Source organism: Schistosoma haematobium, chromosome 2 (genome assembly GCF_000699445.3).
Source record: "Schistosoma haematobium chromosome 2, whole genome shotgun sequence".
NCBI classification, from domain to species: domain Eukaryota; kingdom Metazoa; phylum Platyhelminthes; class Trematoda; order Strigeidida; family Schistosomatidae; genus Schistosoma; species Schistosoma haematobium.
In genome coordinates, this window is record NC_067197.1 from 28526748 (window position 1) to 28546593 (window position 19846).

Here is a 19846-nt window from a genome sequence, read left to right on the forward strand (position 1 = left end):
AACCATGTTTATATTGCCCTACTTATAACTGTTTCCTAACCATCATTATTGACAGAAAAGTTAACTAATATTCACTCAAAAATTAATATTTTCTTATAAGGCAACTAATTGTTCCGCTTTTAAAGACAAAACTATCGATTTATTCCATAGAAAAATGTGTACTACAATTATCTGAATTTATTTTTGGTAAATAATTTAAATGAAAAGATAAACTTGATGTAGAATGTGATATTTACGAAGTTCAATTGTTGTCTTTTTTTGGAATCTGTTACGAGAAACTATAAATCTGAATAACAATACACAACTTAATATGACTTAATATATCTTGGTAATAATTTAAATTCTTTTGCTATAATTCAATTTAATTAATCATTTCATTACTGTGCATGCTATTTCAAACTTTTCATACGTTAGTTATTAAATAAATATATCACTAAATCAAACGGTCTGAACGATTACGAAAAACTGGTTGATTAGTGAAAATCGATAGGAGGTAATTTCATCTAGTATGAAGTATCTATAAAAGCCTCAGAAAACGTTCTACAAAAAAACTAAAAATAAGTCAGTCACTTATAAATAGTAACTCCGCTTGTTAATAATTGTCATTTGGTCATCATTTACCTGAGTGTATACTGATCAATACTCAATTACAACTCAAAAATACATGATTTTCGATTAAAACAATAGTCCAGGTATGTTTCAAGTTTTCAGGACAGTAACAACTAACTTAACATTATTTTATAAACGAATTATCCACGTGAAACCGTGCCATATTTTGGTCTGACTACCTAAAGGCTTTCTCTATTCTTTCTCCATGATGAACCGCAAAAACCGATTGGCGAACTTTGTGAAGCATGTTAACTTTTGTCTTTAGGAGATATTCACACGTTATTAAAAGTTGAACTAATATATATAACACCTCAGACAGAAATAAATCATGGAGACAATACCAAGCACATACGTCTATCGGTCCAAGTTACAATACCACACTAAGATTTAGATCAAAGTTATATATATATATATATATATATATATATATATATATATATATATATATATTAGTTCAGCATTGAATAACGTGTGAATATCTCCTAAAGACAAAAATCAACATGCTTCACAAAGTTCGCTAATCGGTTTTTGCGCTAAGAGTAGAGCATAGACTGATTTCACTCATAATAGGTCTCATTGCTTTCAAATCCATAACTTGTCTAGAATATCTTGTAACAAGACACAACTGCAAATCTGCTTTGAGCCTTCACGGTTTGTGAAATTATTCAACACTATTTGGTGGTGTGTGCCTAGAAAGTAGTTTTTTGGAACACTACTCTTATTATATTAGGTTTGTAATCCAGATGGTAAGGAAAACTGATCGACTAGTTTGTTGACTGTAAAATAAGAATTCAACACTAAATAGCATAGGTACGACTTCGTGAATATCTGTAACTTGCATATGAGTGGTAATCCGAAGCGTCAAATGACTTTGTGTCATTATATTTGTCTCTAAATAATAAGTCACTCACATCAACTGTCTAATCAGGACAAAAATTGTTGTTCGTATCAATGTGTACATAGAAAGAAACAAATCTGGTTTTGTTAGTATGCACCCCACCTAACATTACACTGATGTAATTTTAACGTTATTTCTGTAGTTAATTGCTTGTTTTCAATCAACAGTTGCGATCACTTCACACATAAATATAATATTACACAATTACTTCATTTTTCTATAATCCATTCTGATTGAATGTATAAAAACAAGACTTGGAGATATGTCATCGGTTCTCTTGTAAAATTAAAATATATTGCAAATTTGAATGGATACTATAAAATTTAATATAAAGTGTAATACTGTCAATAAGACTGGGGCAATTCTGCCGACTGTCAACTCCTTATTTTAGAAAGTAGAGGTTATTTTTTCAAGAAAAAAAATATACACGACACGCCCTAGGCGTATAAAAATTTAACAGTTATTAAGCACAAAATGTAGTATCATTTCAAATAAAAAAGATACTTACAATAGTTTTTATGTGAGCAAAATTAAGCCAGTTGTCGTCATCGCTATCACAAACAACATGGCGCCTGAGAAAATTAGAAAACGCAGTACAAACGAATTCGGATGATATGGAAGAACAAATGAAATGAATATGAGGATAAAGTATAATTCAATACAAAATTTATTAAATACACAAATTATTGAATGAATTCAATAAAAATTGATATGTACGTAAAACAACGAATCAAAAGAAAAAATGACAAAAATCAGAGATTTGAAAAAAAAGAAAAGAAATGAGCAAGAAAGTCAATATGCACAAATATATTATTTTATAGAAGAAAAAGAAGTAGTGTAGTGATTGCAGCTAATATTAGTAGATTGAATAGATTTCATCCATCATAGATTGTAATATCAACCTATAGGATTCTTGTTTTTCTTCAGATGTATCCAGTGAATCGTTTAAATCCGAATGTTGTTCCGGACCTCGACCAAAAAATCGTATCAGTTTACGATGGACACTAAAGAAAGAAATAGTGGAGTCCATAATAATTAAAAATATTTTGAAAAATATAATATACAATTAAGGTTAGAAAGGAAATGATAATAGCTATCTACATTAACTTAGCAGATGTTATATAATAAGATTTCACTTAGTATCTCAATTAACGATACCAATTAACCAATTTATTTTATTTTCCATGTGGGTGGTCAACAAATTGTCATTGGTAATTTAGTACATTTTACCCTTAGTAACATGCACTCTGGGTATAAAGTTAAGTACCTATAATGTTAGATAATAGTCAGTCAGTCATATGCGACGAAAAACCTGTTACATATCAGATAACCAATCTAACTGATGTAATGCTAATAACAAACGTTCTGCGCCATAGACAAGATGTCTATCTTCCAACCAATAGGCAAATTGTATTGCGCAATAGTTCTCTCTGTATTCCTTAAACTTTAAACATAGTCTATGAACTTAGAGAGAAAACGTGTGCTGTAGGCTTTGTCTTAGACGCAATACTTGACTTTCATGGAGTTACCGAGTAAATAATATTGAGATTAGACATAGGATAACAGACGAATATGGCAAAACAGTCGGTGAGGTTGCAAATCTTCACCAACTGAAGTGGTTAGGATATGTATTGGGCATCCTTAGACAGCACCTAGCTCGATAAACGATGCTAGAGTAAAAATAATTCCAAAAAAAGAACTAGGTGAGCACAAATTAGGACATGGAATCATCCCCCCCCGTGAATTGCATTATTGTTAGACTGAAATGTATCAGTAGATGGAGATTACGCAGTTGAATAGTATCCAGTAAATGCAGACACTGGGTGAAATAAATCGGAATGACTCAGATGCAACCACTCTTTATCTTACTACAGCTCTTGAGTAATAGTATTCCTTCATTTAATCCAGAATATTTCTTCTACTCGAACCATATTATTAATATTTAGCTTTCTTCACTACTATTGATACTACTATTATTTTAACTCACTAACTATTCAATTATCATTTTCTTTTATCAATTGACAGATACGATATACGACAACTTGATATGATGCAAAACTATGCTAGGATATATTCTATTTACGATTGAGTAATCGATTGACTGAATAACTAATTACTATCAGTATTACCATACAATAAATGGTTGATACAATAAAGCACTGAGAAATTCTCCATATAAAATAAAATGAGAAATATTATGAAGAAATGTGAAACCGAGAAAATCACGAAACAAATTAACTAACTTAATGAGAATAATATATGTCTCAATTTTTAAAAAAAAGTTCAACAACATAACCAAGATAGATTTTATTCAGTTTGAAGAGATAGAATGTTCTGTTTCCGTTGGTTCCTATTCCAGCCTATATTTAAATTTTTTTAAGAACTGACTATTTATTATTCATAAAATGAAGTATGATCGCTCTAACATAGAAAATGGAGAAAAAAACCAGAAAGAAAATTTATATTATCCCCTTGAACTTAGCATTAATTATTTCGTCTATTATATGTTCTCATTCCTGAAACTTATTCTTCACATCTCTTTGGTGTATTTTCTAATCGGTTTAAGTTTTTTTTTATGTCAAAGTTTGATATGTTTGTGCAACGAACTAATTTATTCGTTACTCCAACTTCAATACACTGAAAGAAACTATTTTCATTCGTTTTATTCTCTTTAGCCGTTAACTACAATGAAAAGATTAAGTTTGTGTAAAAAGTTGTTGTTTTTTTATAAAGACCTAAGAAGAATTGAAAATGAATATTCAAATTAATTCAATTATGTATCGATTCAATTGATTATTAATTAGAAAGTCTTATCAATTGATCAATTGTTATTGAACATAGAATCATAATCAATTAATCAATACAAGAAGTGAATTAAATAATCAATAACAAATGAAAATCTATTGAAAATTAGTGAACAAAATTTACTTTGAATAAATTAACAACGAAAATGCGCTAAAATTAATTAAATAAAATTCCCCTTTATAAAGCTTGAACCAGATTACTAGTCAAAACATTGAATTTACTTCAAATTTATTAGCTGAAATTTTATAAAGACATTCTTCCTCAATTAACGTTTAATTTCTATTTCTTATGACTAACTCTTCTAACTTGAGTAAGGTTTTTTTTTAAAGTCCTAAGGTAATCACAAAATTATAACTATTTTGTTAACAACTTTTTTTTCTAATTAGATTTTTTACATAACCTTAGTCTTATTCTGTTCAGTTGCTTGTACTTTCAGTTCAATAAATTTCTGCATACCTGAATTTCATGCTTCCGTTACATACATTAACGGAAAACCAATTCGTTGTGAACCGCTTGTTATATCAAATTTCCTATCATCTGTCTTTTCGGTAATTTTAACCATTATGTGCTGTGTTGTATGCTAGTTTCCGTCATCGATTACGAAGAGAACCAACTGTATTAGATATTATAGGCCCGTACTGAAGTTAAAATAGCAAAGTTATGAACCACATTCCTCTTAAATATACGGCGTCGTTTACGAGTTTATTTTTTGCATAGTTCTGGAGTTATCGGAGTTCATATTCATAAACCTAACGTTTGTGATCGAATTAAGCTTGTACAACCACTCTTGGCGATTGATATAAGAACAGATTTAAACTAAACTTCTATTCACTCCACTCTTTCGAAAAATTTGTAATTTCTTCCACTTTTACGCTCCTACATATTTTCAGTATTCGTTTATTGATTAGCATCGTGGATGCGCACTGCTGAGGAGTTTCATACTAGGACGAAACGGCCGTCCAGTGCTTCCAGGTTTTCCATGGTGGTCTAGCTTCAATTGACTCATGATTTCAATCTGTGAAATTTCTAAAATCTCCACAAACCCCTTCTGACAATTAAATTTATTTATATAGAAAACTTCATATTATGAGAAAACTCATATACTATTATTTTATGTTAAAACAAGTAGTGAGAACAAAATAATTTGAATTTGAATTGTTCGATAAGCAAAATTATCATGTGTTACTTAGCGAAAAAGAAGTGTACTTTAGATACACGTTACTATGGTTACATATCTTTAGTATGCATCATTCATCATGTTACAGTAACATCAATTAAGCTAATCAATAGGCAATTTTGTAGAAATCTTCACAAATTAATTGATATTTCAAACCTAGCAACACTGAAAACTAGGTCAGAAACTAAACCCCGATAAGAATGTAAAGTAGAGAAATGTTTGAAAGCAAACAAACAAGTAACCGAAACAACACTTCCTAAAAGAAGTATGAGAAACTTAAGGAAAAGAAATGCCATCGACAAAGACGTTTGTATTTTTAGTTATCAACTAACTTTCAACAATGGGGGACATTAAAAAACTAAGCAAGGAATATGTTCTAACAATACATGACAAAAATTTAACGCAAAAAGGTAGGAATTTAAAATTTAGGAGTAAACGATCAAGAATTTTAAGGTATTCCTAGCAATGATGTATATTAATCTAAGACTTAGTTATCTCTGATTAGTCCATTTGGTTGCTATACTACGTGAATATGAACACGATCTTTAAGGTATCCAAACATATACACATTGTTTGCCTTCAAAAAGTAGTCACTCATTATTGAGAGGTACGATTACAAACAGTCACATTAACTCTCACTATACCGAGTTTGAGTTTTAAAAAAATCTATTAATGTAATATGCATGTTCGAAATTCTTTCCACAATTAACTGCTGCTACGATATTTCTGTCAACCGATGTACTCAAATTGCATCCTTGCGATTAAAAGATGTTTTTAATGTAGAGTTAGGAAGTGTATTGAATTTATTCATTATTCATACTTATTCCCATTCTATATTAGCGATACCTCTCAATATGGGACTCGAGTATATTAACTCCTGAGTGCATAAATCTGTACGTAATAAATAGGTTGCATTATATGCTTAGAATTAAACATAACACTAAGCACTGATTCTCAAATTAACCTAATACTTCACTGATGTAAAACTCAGCAAAATTTGTCTACTAATCTTTGGATCATACTTATTGTATGAAAATTAGAGACTGCATTGAGTTAGGAAGAACAGGTCCTAAATTTGAGTCTAAATTTTTGAGAATTCAGTGTAGAGTGACAACTCAATAGTTTTTATGTTTCGGAAATAAACTTAAAGGGTTTCTCATTTCATTTTATTTTATTTATCTGAAATCTAGTACACCTAGGAGTCAAAAATAAAATACACCATACAAAACAAAATTCGGGCTAGGATACTGCCCGAAAGCCCGGACCGGAACATGTGGGTACCTCAAGGACCCTTAAGCCCAAAAGTTTAGTCCACAAGGCAGTAAAACGACATCAAGAGCTGTCATGCTACGGCACCTAGTGACGAAAAATAGGTCCATATATTGCCCGTTCCCCCAGAATCCTATAACCCATGCACACCATTGGTTTTCGGTAAGGGTTTTCCAACTACCCAACGTGGACCCACTTCAAGAACAGGACATTCGCTTTTCTTCCTCTCACTTCCACGAAATAAAACACTACCGTATACAGGTAATGAGTATAAATTCACTGGTAGAGCTGTAAACACATGTCCGTATGGGAACATTTCGATAGGAAGAGCGTACTGTTCCCACTCTCGGCAGTACCATGGCATTTAAGGGCCACCTAAAAGTCTATAAAATTATTCAGGTTAGTAAACTCATTCCCACACACGGGGGATTGTGCGTATTCAACACCAGTTTGAGTGAGCCAACAAAATACCTAGTGCCTTTGTAGTGTCGGTTACTATGTTATGCCCATATAACTTATTCTAGCTTCTCCACAGGCCGATTTACCAATTCTTCTTGAGTCACGTTTTCACCTTGTTAATTATTCACTTATCAACGTTGACTTTTTCTATGAGCGTATGTATGTACATCTTATCCTACTCATCACATGTCTGTAGCTTGTTTTTGTGTGATTATAAATATCGATTCACGCCTGATTAAATGGAATTGGCTTACATGCCTTTCTCCACTGTGCGTCGGTTCGTTTCTCTTCGCTCTCTTTTCTTCCCTTCCTTCGGTACCTCTCTCTGATTGTCTGTTCCGATCAACAATTTTACAAAATATACGTATTCGAGATCCATACTTGATCCATATTTGATTTACTTAATTTCGTTATTCAACAACACTATTTAAGTCGATGTTTATATACGAGAATTGGCGATATGTATATTTCAATATCAATCAATCATACGATATAACTGGAGTCAGATCCGGAGCCACAAAACTTTCTCCTTGTTTCCGGCTTCTCGGTCACTTTATAATTTATTTTAAAATATTTTCAAACAAACTTAGTTTAATTAATTAGTAACAAGTGAAATAATAACCTTGTCCCTTAATGCTAGTTGTTTTTGATAAACTTTATATATTTCCAAAGATTGAAAGTTTATTAGTAAATGAATTCAACTTACAAGCAAATAATGTTGGATTTTTTAATTAATTCTCCATCAGAGCACCAAATTGTTGTTTTCTTTTGACTTACAGTGTGAAATGAAGGATTTGGTTCAGACAATGACGTAGATTGTAATGATTCAATAATTGAATCATCACTAGCATTGTGAATTATTTGTAAATTATTCTGTTTATTACATAAACAGTTTTGTTTATTATTATCCAACTTTTTTAATTTTGATTTATTTTGTGCAACAAATCGAAAAGCGCATACTTTCATAACACTGATAAATGGAAAATTAAAAGGATTTTCCTGAGGTGTCATATGACGATTCCGTGCTATACTCATAAGATATCGAATGAATTGAACTTTGGAACATTTATGCACGAAAACTAAGTCCAAACAACCATCACTTAAATGTGCCCAAGGTGCAGGACCACAGACAGCTAGTGCACATCGACAACTTTGGACAAATGCATTAATTGCTAAAAACGTGCCTCGAATGGTATGCCAATGTTTTATTGGTTTAAGTGAACTCTGACTTAGTGCTAATTGATTATCATGTAATTGTTCTATTCCAATGTTAGAAATTCTTTCTTTTTCGTTTGACATAATATTGCACGGATTAACATCAAAAGAATTTCTACTGAAATTTTTATCTAAGGATAAAATGAACAAGATTTTTAAAAACAATTAAAATGAGTTTATTCAATTCACATTGGTATTGAGAAAACTTATAAGATACGAGAAATTTGTTACAAATAAAATTTAAGAGTTCATTTATACCTCCCCAAGTGTAATGCCTAAGTGAAACAATTTCCATTAAATAGACCCTGGGTTTGAATCTAGTTCAGTTTGGGTAGCCCACAAAGGCCGAGGGTGGAGTCCGCTCTCCCTTTCGAAGTGCTCTCACATGGCCACGCGTATACAGCCACTGCCAGGGAAGTTCTATACTCACTGCCTACTCGTTGTGGGATGTTGTTTGCGAAATCGAGATGAAAAGCGAATGTCCGACGCTTCCACTGAGTTGGTGGACACGGAGGATCCACCTAAGGAAGTTGGAAAACCCTCATTCCGAACCATCGCCGTATATGGGATCCAGAATCCTGAGGAAACAAATGGTGTATGGTCACCCGTTACCATGGGGCGGCATCACCTTGTGGATTGGACCTCTAAGTCAAAGGTTCGGGGGTGACTCCCCTAAGAAAACCACCTGCTTTGGTTTGAGCGGTTGAGCAGTATTCCAGCCCTCACACATACTGGATAGTTTTGTGGCACATGTATTCGATGCCTTCGTGCACCAATCTTTATGTGTTTAAATAAATAAATACAATTTGGGTAACTGAGTCTTATCACTAACATACCCATAGTACGTTTGAATGTTCTTTGTATAAACATGTAAATACCAAGACGTTAGAAGCTATAATGGGTCAGAAATGTTTACATCATGCACTGATCTTGGTTAAATAACTATTAAAAACTAGAACGTGTGGGATAGCTTCTTCGTCTTACTATGAGACCCCAAAACACTGCGCGTCCACAACCTCACCGGGCATCGAACCCAAAACCTTCAGTCCAAAAGTGGTGAGCTCTTACTATTTCAGTTACTGAGCCGGCATCCAATAGTTTATATGTCTAATTTGAAACAAATCGCAGTTGATTTCTTCTTGATTAGATGTGATAGATAAATAAAGTGAGAATTGCATTTCCATTATTAAGACCTTCTATGATTTAATTCAATTTGTTACTATGAAAAATTATTGAAACGTCACTAATACAAATTCGTAAAGCATTCTAATGGTTTTATTTATTTATTTGAACACATGAATATTGGTACAGAAGAGCGCCAATATATATGCGCCACACAAAACAATGAGAATTCGAAGAGAAATAAAAAAGAAAAGCTAAGGAGCGCAAAAAAAAGAGAACAATAACGAAGAGATTGGTGTAAGGTAGTGTGGTAGTAACGAGGGAACGGAAAGGTACAATCAGAAGAAATCTTTCAGGTAAGGGAGACACAACCACTTTTTATGAAGAAAGTAAAAGAAGGTTACAGCAGGATCGCCACTGGCTTCTATTCTGAGCCATATCTGATAACGTCTCTAGCCACTGTATAGCACCATCTCTCGGACTCCAACCAGGGAGCCGTGAAGGACCGACAGAAGCCAGTCCTTTGCAGATTTCTTTCATACCACGACACCATGTCATGCACTGACCACCTCTCCGCTTCTTCCAACCAGTCCCAGAGTCGGTAAATAATGCACGACGTGGAATTCTCTGGGACGACATTCGTAGAACATGTCCAAGCCACCGAAGTCGGTGTTTCAAGATGGTGACACCAATTGAATTATCATCTCTGTGCCCGAACACACGATGCCGAACCTCTGCATTACTAACATGGTGTTGCCACTGGATGTCAGCAATCCTTCGGAGACAGCGCTTAACTTCTAGACTGCAACCAGTCTACGAAATTGCGCCACCGTCCCCCATTGTCTTCAGTGAGTTACTATCTCACAACAGACCCCGTTGTTGTTGACTCATGAACCCAACTATTAAATTACTACAATCTCCATAAAACCCCCTTCTGATAATAATCATCATGTGCTCACTAGTGACTGGCTTTAAGAGGTATTTCCTGAAGTTCTAGTGAGAAGCCGTGACCAGTGGAGTTCAACTGGGTCTGTCGTGAGACAGTAACTCATTGAAGACAATGGTGGGTGGTGGCGCAATTTCGTAAACTGGTTGCAGTTTGACATTAACACCGTTGGATGCTGGCTCAGTGGTCTAGAGGTTAAGCGCTCGCGCGCCAGACAGATCTTGTGTTCGAAACCCCTGAGCGAGGTCATGGATGCACACTGCTGAGGAGTAGCGTACTAGGACGAAACGGTCGTCTGGTTCTTCCAGGTTTTCCATGGTGCTCCAGCTCTAATTGCCTCATGAACTCAACTATTAAATTACATCCTGAAGGGTTTAATTGATGAAGATATAGTAGTATATTGCAGAGCACACTTTTCTCACACGGTAGATCATGACAACATTGAAAATGTATCAAAAGAGAATTTATTCAAAGGCGCTATTTTAATAAATAATAGGATAAGGAATATTTTTAATGAGATCATAAATAAAAAACGAAATGTCATAAGATTGTAGATTTTTTAAAATCTGAATTAATTTTTGTGGAAAGTGATAATACTTTTTTCAGCTTACATAACAAATCGACATAATTTAGACAACTATTGGAACCACGATGAGTCAGATAGTTTGTTAAAGTTTATGACTCCGGAACAGCATACATAAGGTCGTCTGAAATCCAACCTAGAACATTTATGTTTTATGCATATATTATACAATTGAACTACTGATCTGTACTCTGATGTTTTGCATTCCTGACTTAATTAAACGTACAATACAGCACCACTAGTATCCAGCACCATCGCTGATTGATAACTGTCTTTATGAGAGCATGATTCACTCCATGGATCACATTTGTTTTCAATAATTCCTTATTTGATATCAGTTCGTGGCAAAAATTATGCGGCACAGATTTACTAAATGAGAATTATTAAAACTGGCATAACCCCTCCAAAACCACACAATTTCGAACAATGACGCAATAGTTAATGTAAGTTCAAAATAACTTTAAGCCGAACTAGCTGTATACCTCTCTCTTCCAATGACCTTTAACCTAGCCCTAAAGAGTTGAGATCAAATGAAGAAGTTGTAGTACCACTCTCCAATTGACAATGACACAGTGATAAACGTGTGCGTATTTACACAAAATTGGGCGCATCCTTGCGTATTAGCCATTAAAGATGAGTGAAGTTTAAAAATTCAAAATAACGATTTTTGCAACGAATTCTGGAAAAATAACCCATCCTCAAGCTGAATGAACAAAACGAGTATAGCAAAATATATGAAAATCACAACTCCTATAATAACTGAAATCTAACTCACCAAATTTAAAACCAGATAAATGAGAGTTGAAAATTCTATGATCATCAATATTCGATGAAATACTCAAGCCTAGATCAGAATCCAATGATTTCTGATTGATTAGTACTTGTGAATTACTTACACTGTGAGTACTACCATTATTTAAACTAGATGTTGTACTAGAAAAATCACTACTATCTTGAATATTCTTTGAGGAATTCAAGGGCACATCAAATTCTGTTTCATAATGTTTTATACTAAATTTATTCAGTGAATAATCGACAGGCAATGAATCATCAGTATGATTATCAATATTTGATTCACAAACGGAACATCTAAATGAAAAGAATTCATGTACATAAACATATAAGAAAATAGTGTATACAAATAAACGAAAAAAAATCACATTCAATGAAAAAGATTTTTCTAGGAAACCAATTAATATAAAATTGATAACTCAAACCATAAAGTAATTAAATTTGATATTGTATTGAATTAAAGTAGCGAATGAAGAAAGTAAGTAGTTAATATGGCGAAAATATACTAAACTAGTTAATCTTATTACCATACCAATGATGTCATCAAAAAAAGATCTCACATCATTTCATGGGAGAGATGATATGGCGAGCAATAGCTTAATCAATCGAAATGTGAATGACATATGAAATTGATTTTTCTTAATTGTGTGTGACATGTATTTATCACATCTTAAAAAGTATTATGGACCCCTAACTACATAATATGGTAAATATGTATCCACATAGTAAGTTATTGAATTTTATTGTTAAATACAATTTAGACAAATCCGACTGTTAATCTAACTGCAAACAAATCATATAAAAAGTAGTATATTCATAAATCCTTTTTTTGACTTATTGTGGAAGTCAAATAAATTCTTATCACCAGTCTTTGGTTTCACATTTCGTGTCTTTTCTCTTGTGTTCGAATTGCCGTGTAGATTCAATTTAGATTTATTAGAAACGGCTAAGAAATCGAATCGTGTGTTTATTTAGTAAGATTTATCCAAAGTAAAGTTGACTAATGGATCAATCAAAGGCATACATATTCAATTAAATATTATTCAACGCTTGATGAAGAAAAGAAACTGAAGGACGAAAACTGGCAAATTACCAAGGTAAAAAGTAAAATATCGAAAACAAATAAATGATTGTTTACAATTAGAGTTTTAAACTCCTCTCTTTTAAAGATTAAAAATGTCAGTAATTTATGTTCAATATAAACTTAACTAAAATATAATTAATTTTCAATAAAAAATAAATTACTTAAGTTATCTAGTAAATTTATGGAACTTATTATACTATTTAATGACTATTACAATTGTTAAAAAGCGGTATGAAATAAATATTATAAATAATTAGATAATAATAAACATTAATCTATAAAATATTTGACAAATCTTAATTTCATTCAAACACATTCAATAAAAAAATGGAATTCAGCGAAGAAAATTTTCTTTTCGACGAAATCATTTACTTAAGCTTATACATATATGGAAAATACATATCTATCATAAACATAATCGAGATATCCAAACGCATCTCAGAACACTAACCGGTATGGCTTTTAAAAGGAGAATGTAAAACAATTACTAATTCAATACAGGAGCATTTAATCAATTGTGAACACATAGCTCCAAAAGAGGCTTCTCTTAAAGTAATCTGTATAGTCAGAAAAATTGGACCGAAGGGAAGTCGAATCAATATTTTATGCACTGCTGGGGCATTGGAGATCCGTGAACTCAAGCCCAAACTTTGAGTGCAAAAACGATTCGTCCAACCTCTCATCCTTCCTTGGCCCTAATTCCCTTTAGTGGTGTTTTTTTCATTTTTATTTGATTATTGTTGATTTTTTAAATTATTGTTTTGTAATTTTAAACTAAACAGTTATTATTATTACCTTAAACAAGTTTTCCTGATTATTATTCAGTTTTTATTACTATGACCTTAATGCTTGTCGTTTTTCTCTATATCTGTGAGTTGGACAATTATCTGACCCGTAAATTATTTTCATCCTTGATTATTGCGCAACCTCATTTGATAATAAGTCTCGATTATATTTATGATGAAATCTTTTCTATCCTTCTATAGATATATATTTTCCATATAACTAGAAATACGAATGTATAGCTTAAGTGAATGATTTTGTCGAAAAGAAAGTTCTCTTCATTGAATTCTCTTTATTTTTATTCACTGACACAATGGATTATTTTAATTATCCAAATACATTTATTTTTCTAGTGTTGCATTTGAATTTTCTGAGAAAAAAAGTTATTATAACTGTACAGAAATAAATATACATTTCTTTATTACAAATTAAAACGAACTATTATTTTGAAATAGTTCTTCTTATTAACTGTTTCTAATTGGTAAACTAACGAATATTGGACGGTTGTTTCATCTTCAACCGTAAACTAAGTTAGTCTTCATAACTAGTTAAATAAATAAGGATGTACTCATCAGTCGGATGACTGAGATATATTCATAAATTTCTGGTGAAATTCGTGACTGGAAGAGACATTCATTACGGCGGAAAATGGATGGTAATTGTACTATACTGGGAATCGATTGAAGTTAAAAATATGAGCCAACAGATGTCACTTGCTGAATAATCTAAAGATAATGACCTCGTTGTGTGACCTGAAGATTCTAAAGAGTTTGATCCCTGATGCAGTTATGGATATACATTGTTGGGACGTCCAAAATAAGGACGAAATAGTTGTTCACTTTTTTCTGCTCTTCAACGACTCAGTAGTTGAAGTTAGTCAATAACGAATACCATCACAAAACTGAACCAATCTTCATAACGACCATTTTGTTGGAGAAAATGTTAACGTCAACTGATGAGCCTGATAGCTAATAACAATAATTCATAAATAATAACCAGACAAACGCAACAAAATGTCTTTTAAAGTAACAAAAGGAGGGAAAGATTACAGGAAAATTAAAAGGCTTTTGGTTGTATTATTTCTTGAGCTCGACGGTGGAATTCAGTGGTTCAATTAATCCATACGCGCCAAACCAACGTATTCTGATGAACTTCTCTGTGAGTTGTCGTTTATCAGAAGTATTCCCAGCTTCATTTGTGAAATTATGGTCTTTTATTATATAATAGCTTTACTCACTTCAACAAAAGCAAAACTCGCCAAGAATACCACAACATCACAGTTGTTCAGAAACGAAAAACTCTGAGAACAAACGAAAACACAGTGAACATATGGTGTATGCTACTTATGTCTGTCGATATAAATAGTATTTAACACCAGTCAGAATAGGAATGCATGGTAACAGAAGGCTATGAAGGTCGACTTGAGGAAAAAAGAAATGGAAAGGAAATGTGACTTGGAAGAATCATACAGAATGTGAAGGACAAATGATGAAATTATGCAAATGAAGTAGTCATGTATGGTTCTCGTTGTTTACCAAGAGATTTTACAATTCGGTATTTAAATAAACTGGTTGTCTCCACCTGTGATCTCATTCATTACAATCATGTTGAATAGAACTTATCGAGCTGTGTCTTACAACATATTTCCAATTCAATAAATAAATTTACAATTAGACTAAATGAACTACAATAAGACCACAAATATCAGGAATGATCGCACAAGTTGTTATGCAGACTCGAAACTACATTTCTATCAACAATTAAACCAAATCTTTGGATGAGTTAAGTTGATGACATGTTTGTTACCTGTAAGAGAAAATATCACCAAAATGATTAGCAACATTTTCGAAGAGACCAATTTTATAAGAGAAAAATCAGAAAACAAAATCCAATTCTTGTATATGTCAATCAGCAAAATACACTCAGGAACTTTAGAAACCCGAATATACAAGAAACTAAGCCAAACACATGACGTACTAAGTTACAATGCTCAGAGCTCAACAGAACACAGGAGTATTTATGTACAGACATATTTCAAGAATAACAAAGCAAACTGCAGCACTCTGATAACAAGGAAAATTAGAGAAACTCATCTTCTATCCATCCTGAGCAAACACGATTATCCTCACAAATTTATCGAAAAGAGTCTAGAAACTCGATACATCAGCAGAAACAAGAAAAAAACAAATTGTTTTGCCGTATGTGAGTGATGTGTGGGGGGAGGAAAATAATGATTGGTTGTTTGCTTAGCCAGGCTAGTAGATGGTCTGACAGTTATTAGATGAGTTATGTATTTTCTTACCATTATAATTATCGTGATTGTTGTTGGTTTTTTGGAGCGGAAATATACTTACGTTCTAGTCAGGCTAGTGACGTGCTCTTGATCTGAGTTGTGTTGAAGTCCTGTAGAATAGACACTGGAAGGGTATCTAGTGTAGATATTCGTCTAAAATGAATTAACGTCCCATTCGTGTAGGCGGGGAAAACTGAGGCTTATAACAATGAAGTCTCAGAAATTACCACAAGGATTTTAAAACCTTTCAGAACCGTACTCGATTACAAGTTAATAGAAACACTATTTCGTTTTATGTAAACCAGAAGACAACGAAAGACAGATGCAATATCACCCACAAAATAAATCAGTATGAAATTAGTAAAACTTTAGAGAAAATCATACTACGTACTACAAGTGTAATTATAATACAAATGCATCTACAATTAACAAACCGTTTTAGACATGAATGATAGACATTATTTCCATCTTTATTTATCAAAGAGAAGTGATAATCACCTGCTTAAATAAAAATTTATTAATAAATATACATTGATTATTTTTTCCGTACCCACTATTACAAACAATACCGTTAGATGATAGGTTGTTTGGATCCGAACACGGTAGAAAAGATATTTCACCATGATATGATGCGTGTTGTAAAAGTGTCTTGAAGCCTATATACAAATGAACAACATGTGAAAAAAAGAAAAAAATTCAAACATTGAACAATTGTGTTTTAAAACATACAGTATATAGAGACAGTGTTGTTAGAACAATCCCAGTCAGTCAGTTAATTATAGATCAAATGAAACAAAGGTATGTGTAAATGGATCGGTCCGAATGGTCACACTTGAAACAATAACACATTGAAAATTGATAAAAATGAAGAGCAAAAAGATAAAAATCATTAGGTGGAGAGTTGACTATTTTTAAAAAGTATGATCCGAAACTAACGAATGAAATCAGTGACATTGTATTTTCATACCATGTATTATTTTAACTTCCTTCTACTCACACCATTTCACAAAACGTCAACGAACCTGTCATAAGAGCTTAATTATTAATAGTATTTGACATTGTAGAGTACTAAGCCGTAGAGAGATTGTATGACAAGAATAAAAAGAGCAACGACCAATTAATGATTTTCTTTTGAGATAAGTTACCGATCAATGTTAGACCACCACTGAAAACCTGGAAGCATTGGATGGTCGTTTCGTCATAGCATAGGACTCTTCAGCAGTGCGCATTCACGATCCCGCACACGGGACTGGAACTCAGGACCTTCTGTCTCAAGCGAACGCTTAACCTCTAGACCGCTGAGCCTGTATCCAACGGTGTAAATATCTGATTGAAGTTAGACAGTATACACTGAATCTTACTGGTTATACTACAACTTTCTTTTGTAACACTGGTAACAAAAAACAATGGTGAATTGTTGGAGACACCAATTACCAGTTTAAATATATGCATATCACCACAAATTACAAGTTATATACTCATTATAATTTATATGTAACCTCATATATATGCTCACCTGCCAAGCCGGCGGTCCAGGTGCCCACAAACGCCCTGGTACGGCCGAGGATGGGGAGAGTTTGCTCTCCCTCTCCAAAAGTCGTCACATGGCCACGCGTATACAGCCACTAACAGGGAAGTCCTACTCACTGCCTTGTCGTGGCAGGGGTGTTGTTTACGAAATCGAGACGACGAAAACTGAATGTCTGACACTTTAACCGGGTTGGCGGATACTGAGAGTCCACCTAGGGGAGTTGGAGAACCCTGATTTCAAACCAATGGTGCACATGGGATCTAGGATCCTGAGGGAACAAATGGCGTATGAACCAATTGTTGGTCACCGGCTATCATGGGACTGCACCACCTGACGTTTCTCCATTGCCTTGTGGATTGGACCTCTAAGTCAAAGGTTCGGAGTGTGACTACCTAAGAAAACTACCTGCTTCGGTCCGGGCACCCGAGCAGTATCACAGCCCCCACACAAAAATCACGTCACTCGTGTGGCGCATATTTATTCGGCACCCCTTTGAACCAATAATTGTGTTCAAATAATAATAATAATAATTGCACGATGAATATTTTGAACGATGTAAATCATAAAAACAAAGTACAACAGTGACTAAGTGGTTGAGGCTTTCAACTTTCCCTCAAAAAGTCACTGCTTCGAACTGTGTTCTATTACATTTGGTTTAAGTAGCCGGATGGTATTAATAGCCCACACACACACGAGCGCAAAGAAATGTGGTTCAAAGCGTAGTACGTAAACCTGTTCTTGATGAATGATTTACGTCAATAAATAAACCCAATCACGATTTGATTGAGATACAGTTACTTTTTAAGTAGTTGGAAGTAGTCAACAAGAAACCCTTAACCTAGTTTCAGTGCTAGTTAGCGCTCGTCTGCAACGTATACCCAGCTTGAAATTCTAATGCTCGGTAATCAAATAGAGATTGACCTCCTGTAGGACTGAAATATTTACAATTGATCGATCACAGTTTAGTGACCAATGCCATAATTGTCTAGTACTTAAATGCTGATCGGATTGCAACCACCTAACATCTCAACGTAGTGTGTGGGATATCGAGTCATTTAAGCTAGTGACTAAACTGAAACCTCACTGACTGAATCCAACTAGCACTAAAGGATTAAGTAAGTATGATAATGTTCACTACTCACTAATAAAACAATTATACATAGACAGTGATTATTGCTAGATGTATACTTTACTTCTGCACTGTATCTTAACAAAACTGTATAATTTAGCACAATTAGATTTTTAAAAAAGGAAATTAAACGATTAATTGTAAGGACAAGGAGACTTTGATTTTTCTGTAACTTTCTGTGGCAATGCAACATTGGGGTTATATTTATCAGAGTAACATTATTTCAGGTCGATATGTTTGCACCAATTAAGTGTGAAATTCGCTCAGTATGACTAGTGCAAACTTTCACTGAAGACAACAGAGACGACACGTACATAACAGGGGTCATAACAAGGTAAAATTCAACTAGACAAATATATTGTTATTTGTACCACTAACTGTGACTAAATAGAAAAAAACACCAGACTTCGCAAACATTTTAAATTAATTCCAATCAAATAACTTTAGCAATCTGAATTTATGATGTGTTAATGACATATAGGGGAGATAGAAATAATAAAGATAAGTGTTATACACTAAACATGATATAATCTAATCGACGTTAAGAAAAAAATTCACCACAAGTGATAAAATCCTACCAGAATAATTATATCTTTGAGAACCCATCCAACGTCGTTTATCATCATTACGTAAAAGATCAGAATGAAATCCATAGCCTAACATCGTTAGCACGTAACGAATAAATGTTCCATCGTCATCCGCATGTACAGCGACAACATCCAAACTAATATCATCACCTATCCATTAAAATGGACAAAGAGAAAATTACATTTATAGGAAGAAAAAAAGGGATTCGTCTTAACCTACTCATCAATATGAAATTATAATTATATGAAATAAATCCCATAGTTCAAAGACATGTGGACACTTTAAATTAGCATGAGGTTGAGAAACAGAAGCAGCGAGTTAATCTTTTGCACTATACTTACATATGAACCTCAAGTTGTGTCTAATAACTGAAACTTCGGAAATTACGTGATAAGTGATAAATTTAGGTCCTACTTCAATGGTTTTCCCCATGACATGGAAGCGGCTATCTCTGAGGTTAATAAGTAGCAGAAACTAGAAAACCACCGACGGAAATCAGAGCAAAACCTTAACATTTCGATCATATCTTCAAATAATAGTCTTAATATAGAAAGAAGCACGCT

The 19846-nt window shown here is 33.3% G+C and overlaps 1 protein-coding gene across 1 annotated transcript in view; it reads right to left on the reverse strand.

Moving 5' to 3' along the window:
• Positions 1–1080: 1080 nt before the first annotated feature.
• The window catches only part of PSMA6_1 (Proteasome subunit alpha type-6), a 32035-nt gene continuing 13269 nt past the window's right edge, over positions 1081–19846 (reverse strand). Inside the window, exons 7-11 of the mRNA XM_051214838.1 lie at positions 19274–19432; positions 16586–16691; positions 11859–12172; positions 7924–8563; positions 1081–2511 (exon numbers count right to left, since the gene is read on the reverse strand). Of these exons, the coding sequence (XP_051068025.1) occupies positions 2364–2511; positions 7924–8563; positions 11859–12172; positions 16586–16691; positions 19274–19432 (1367 nt within the window). The 3' untranslated portion in view covers positions 1081–2363. The remainder of the gene's footprint in view (positions 2512–7923; positions 8564–11858; positions 12173–16585; positions 16692–19273; positions 19433–19846) is intronic.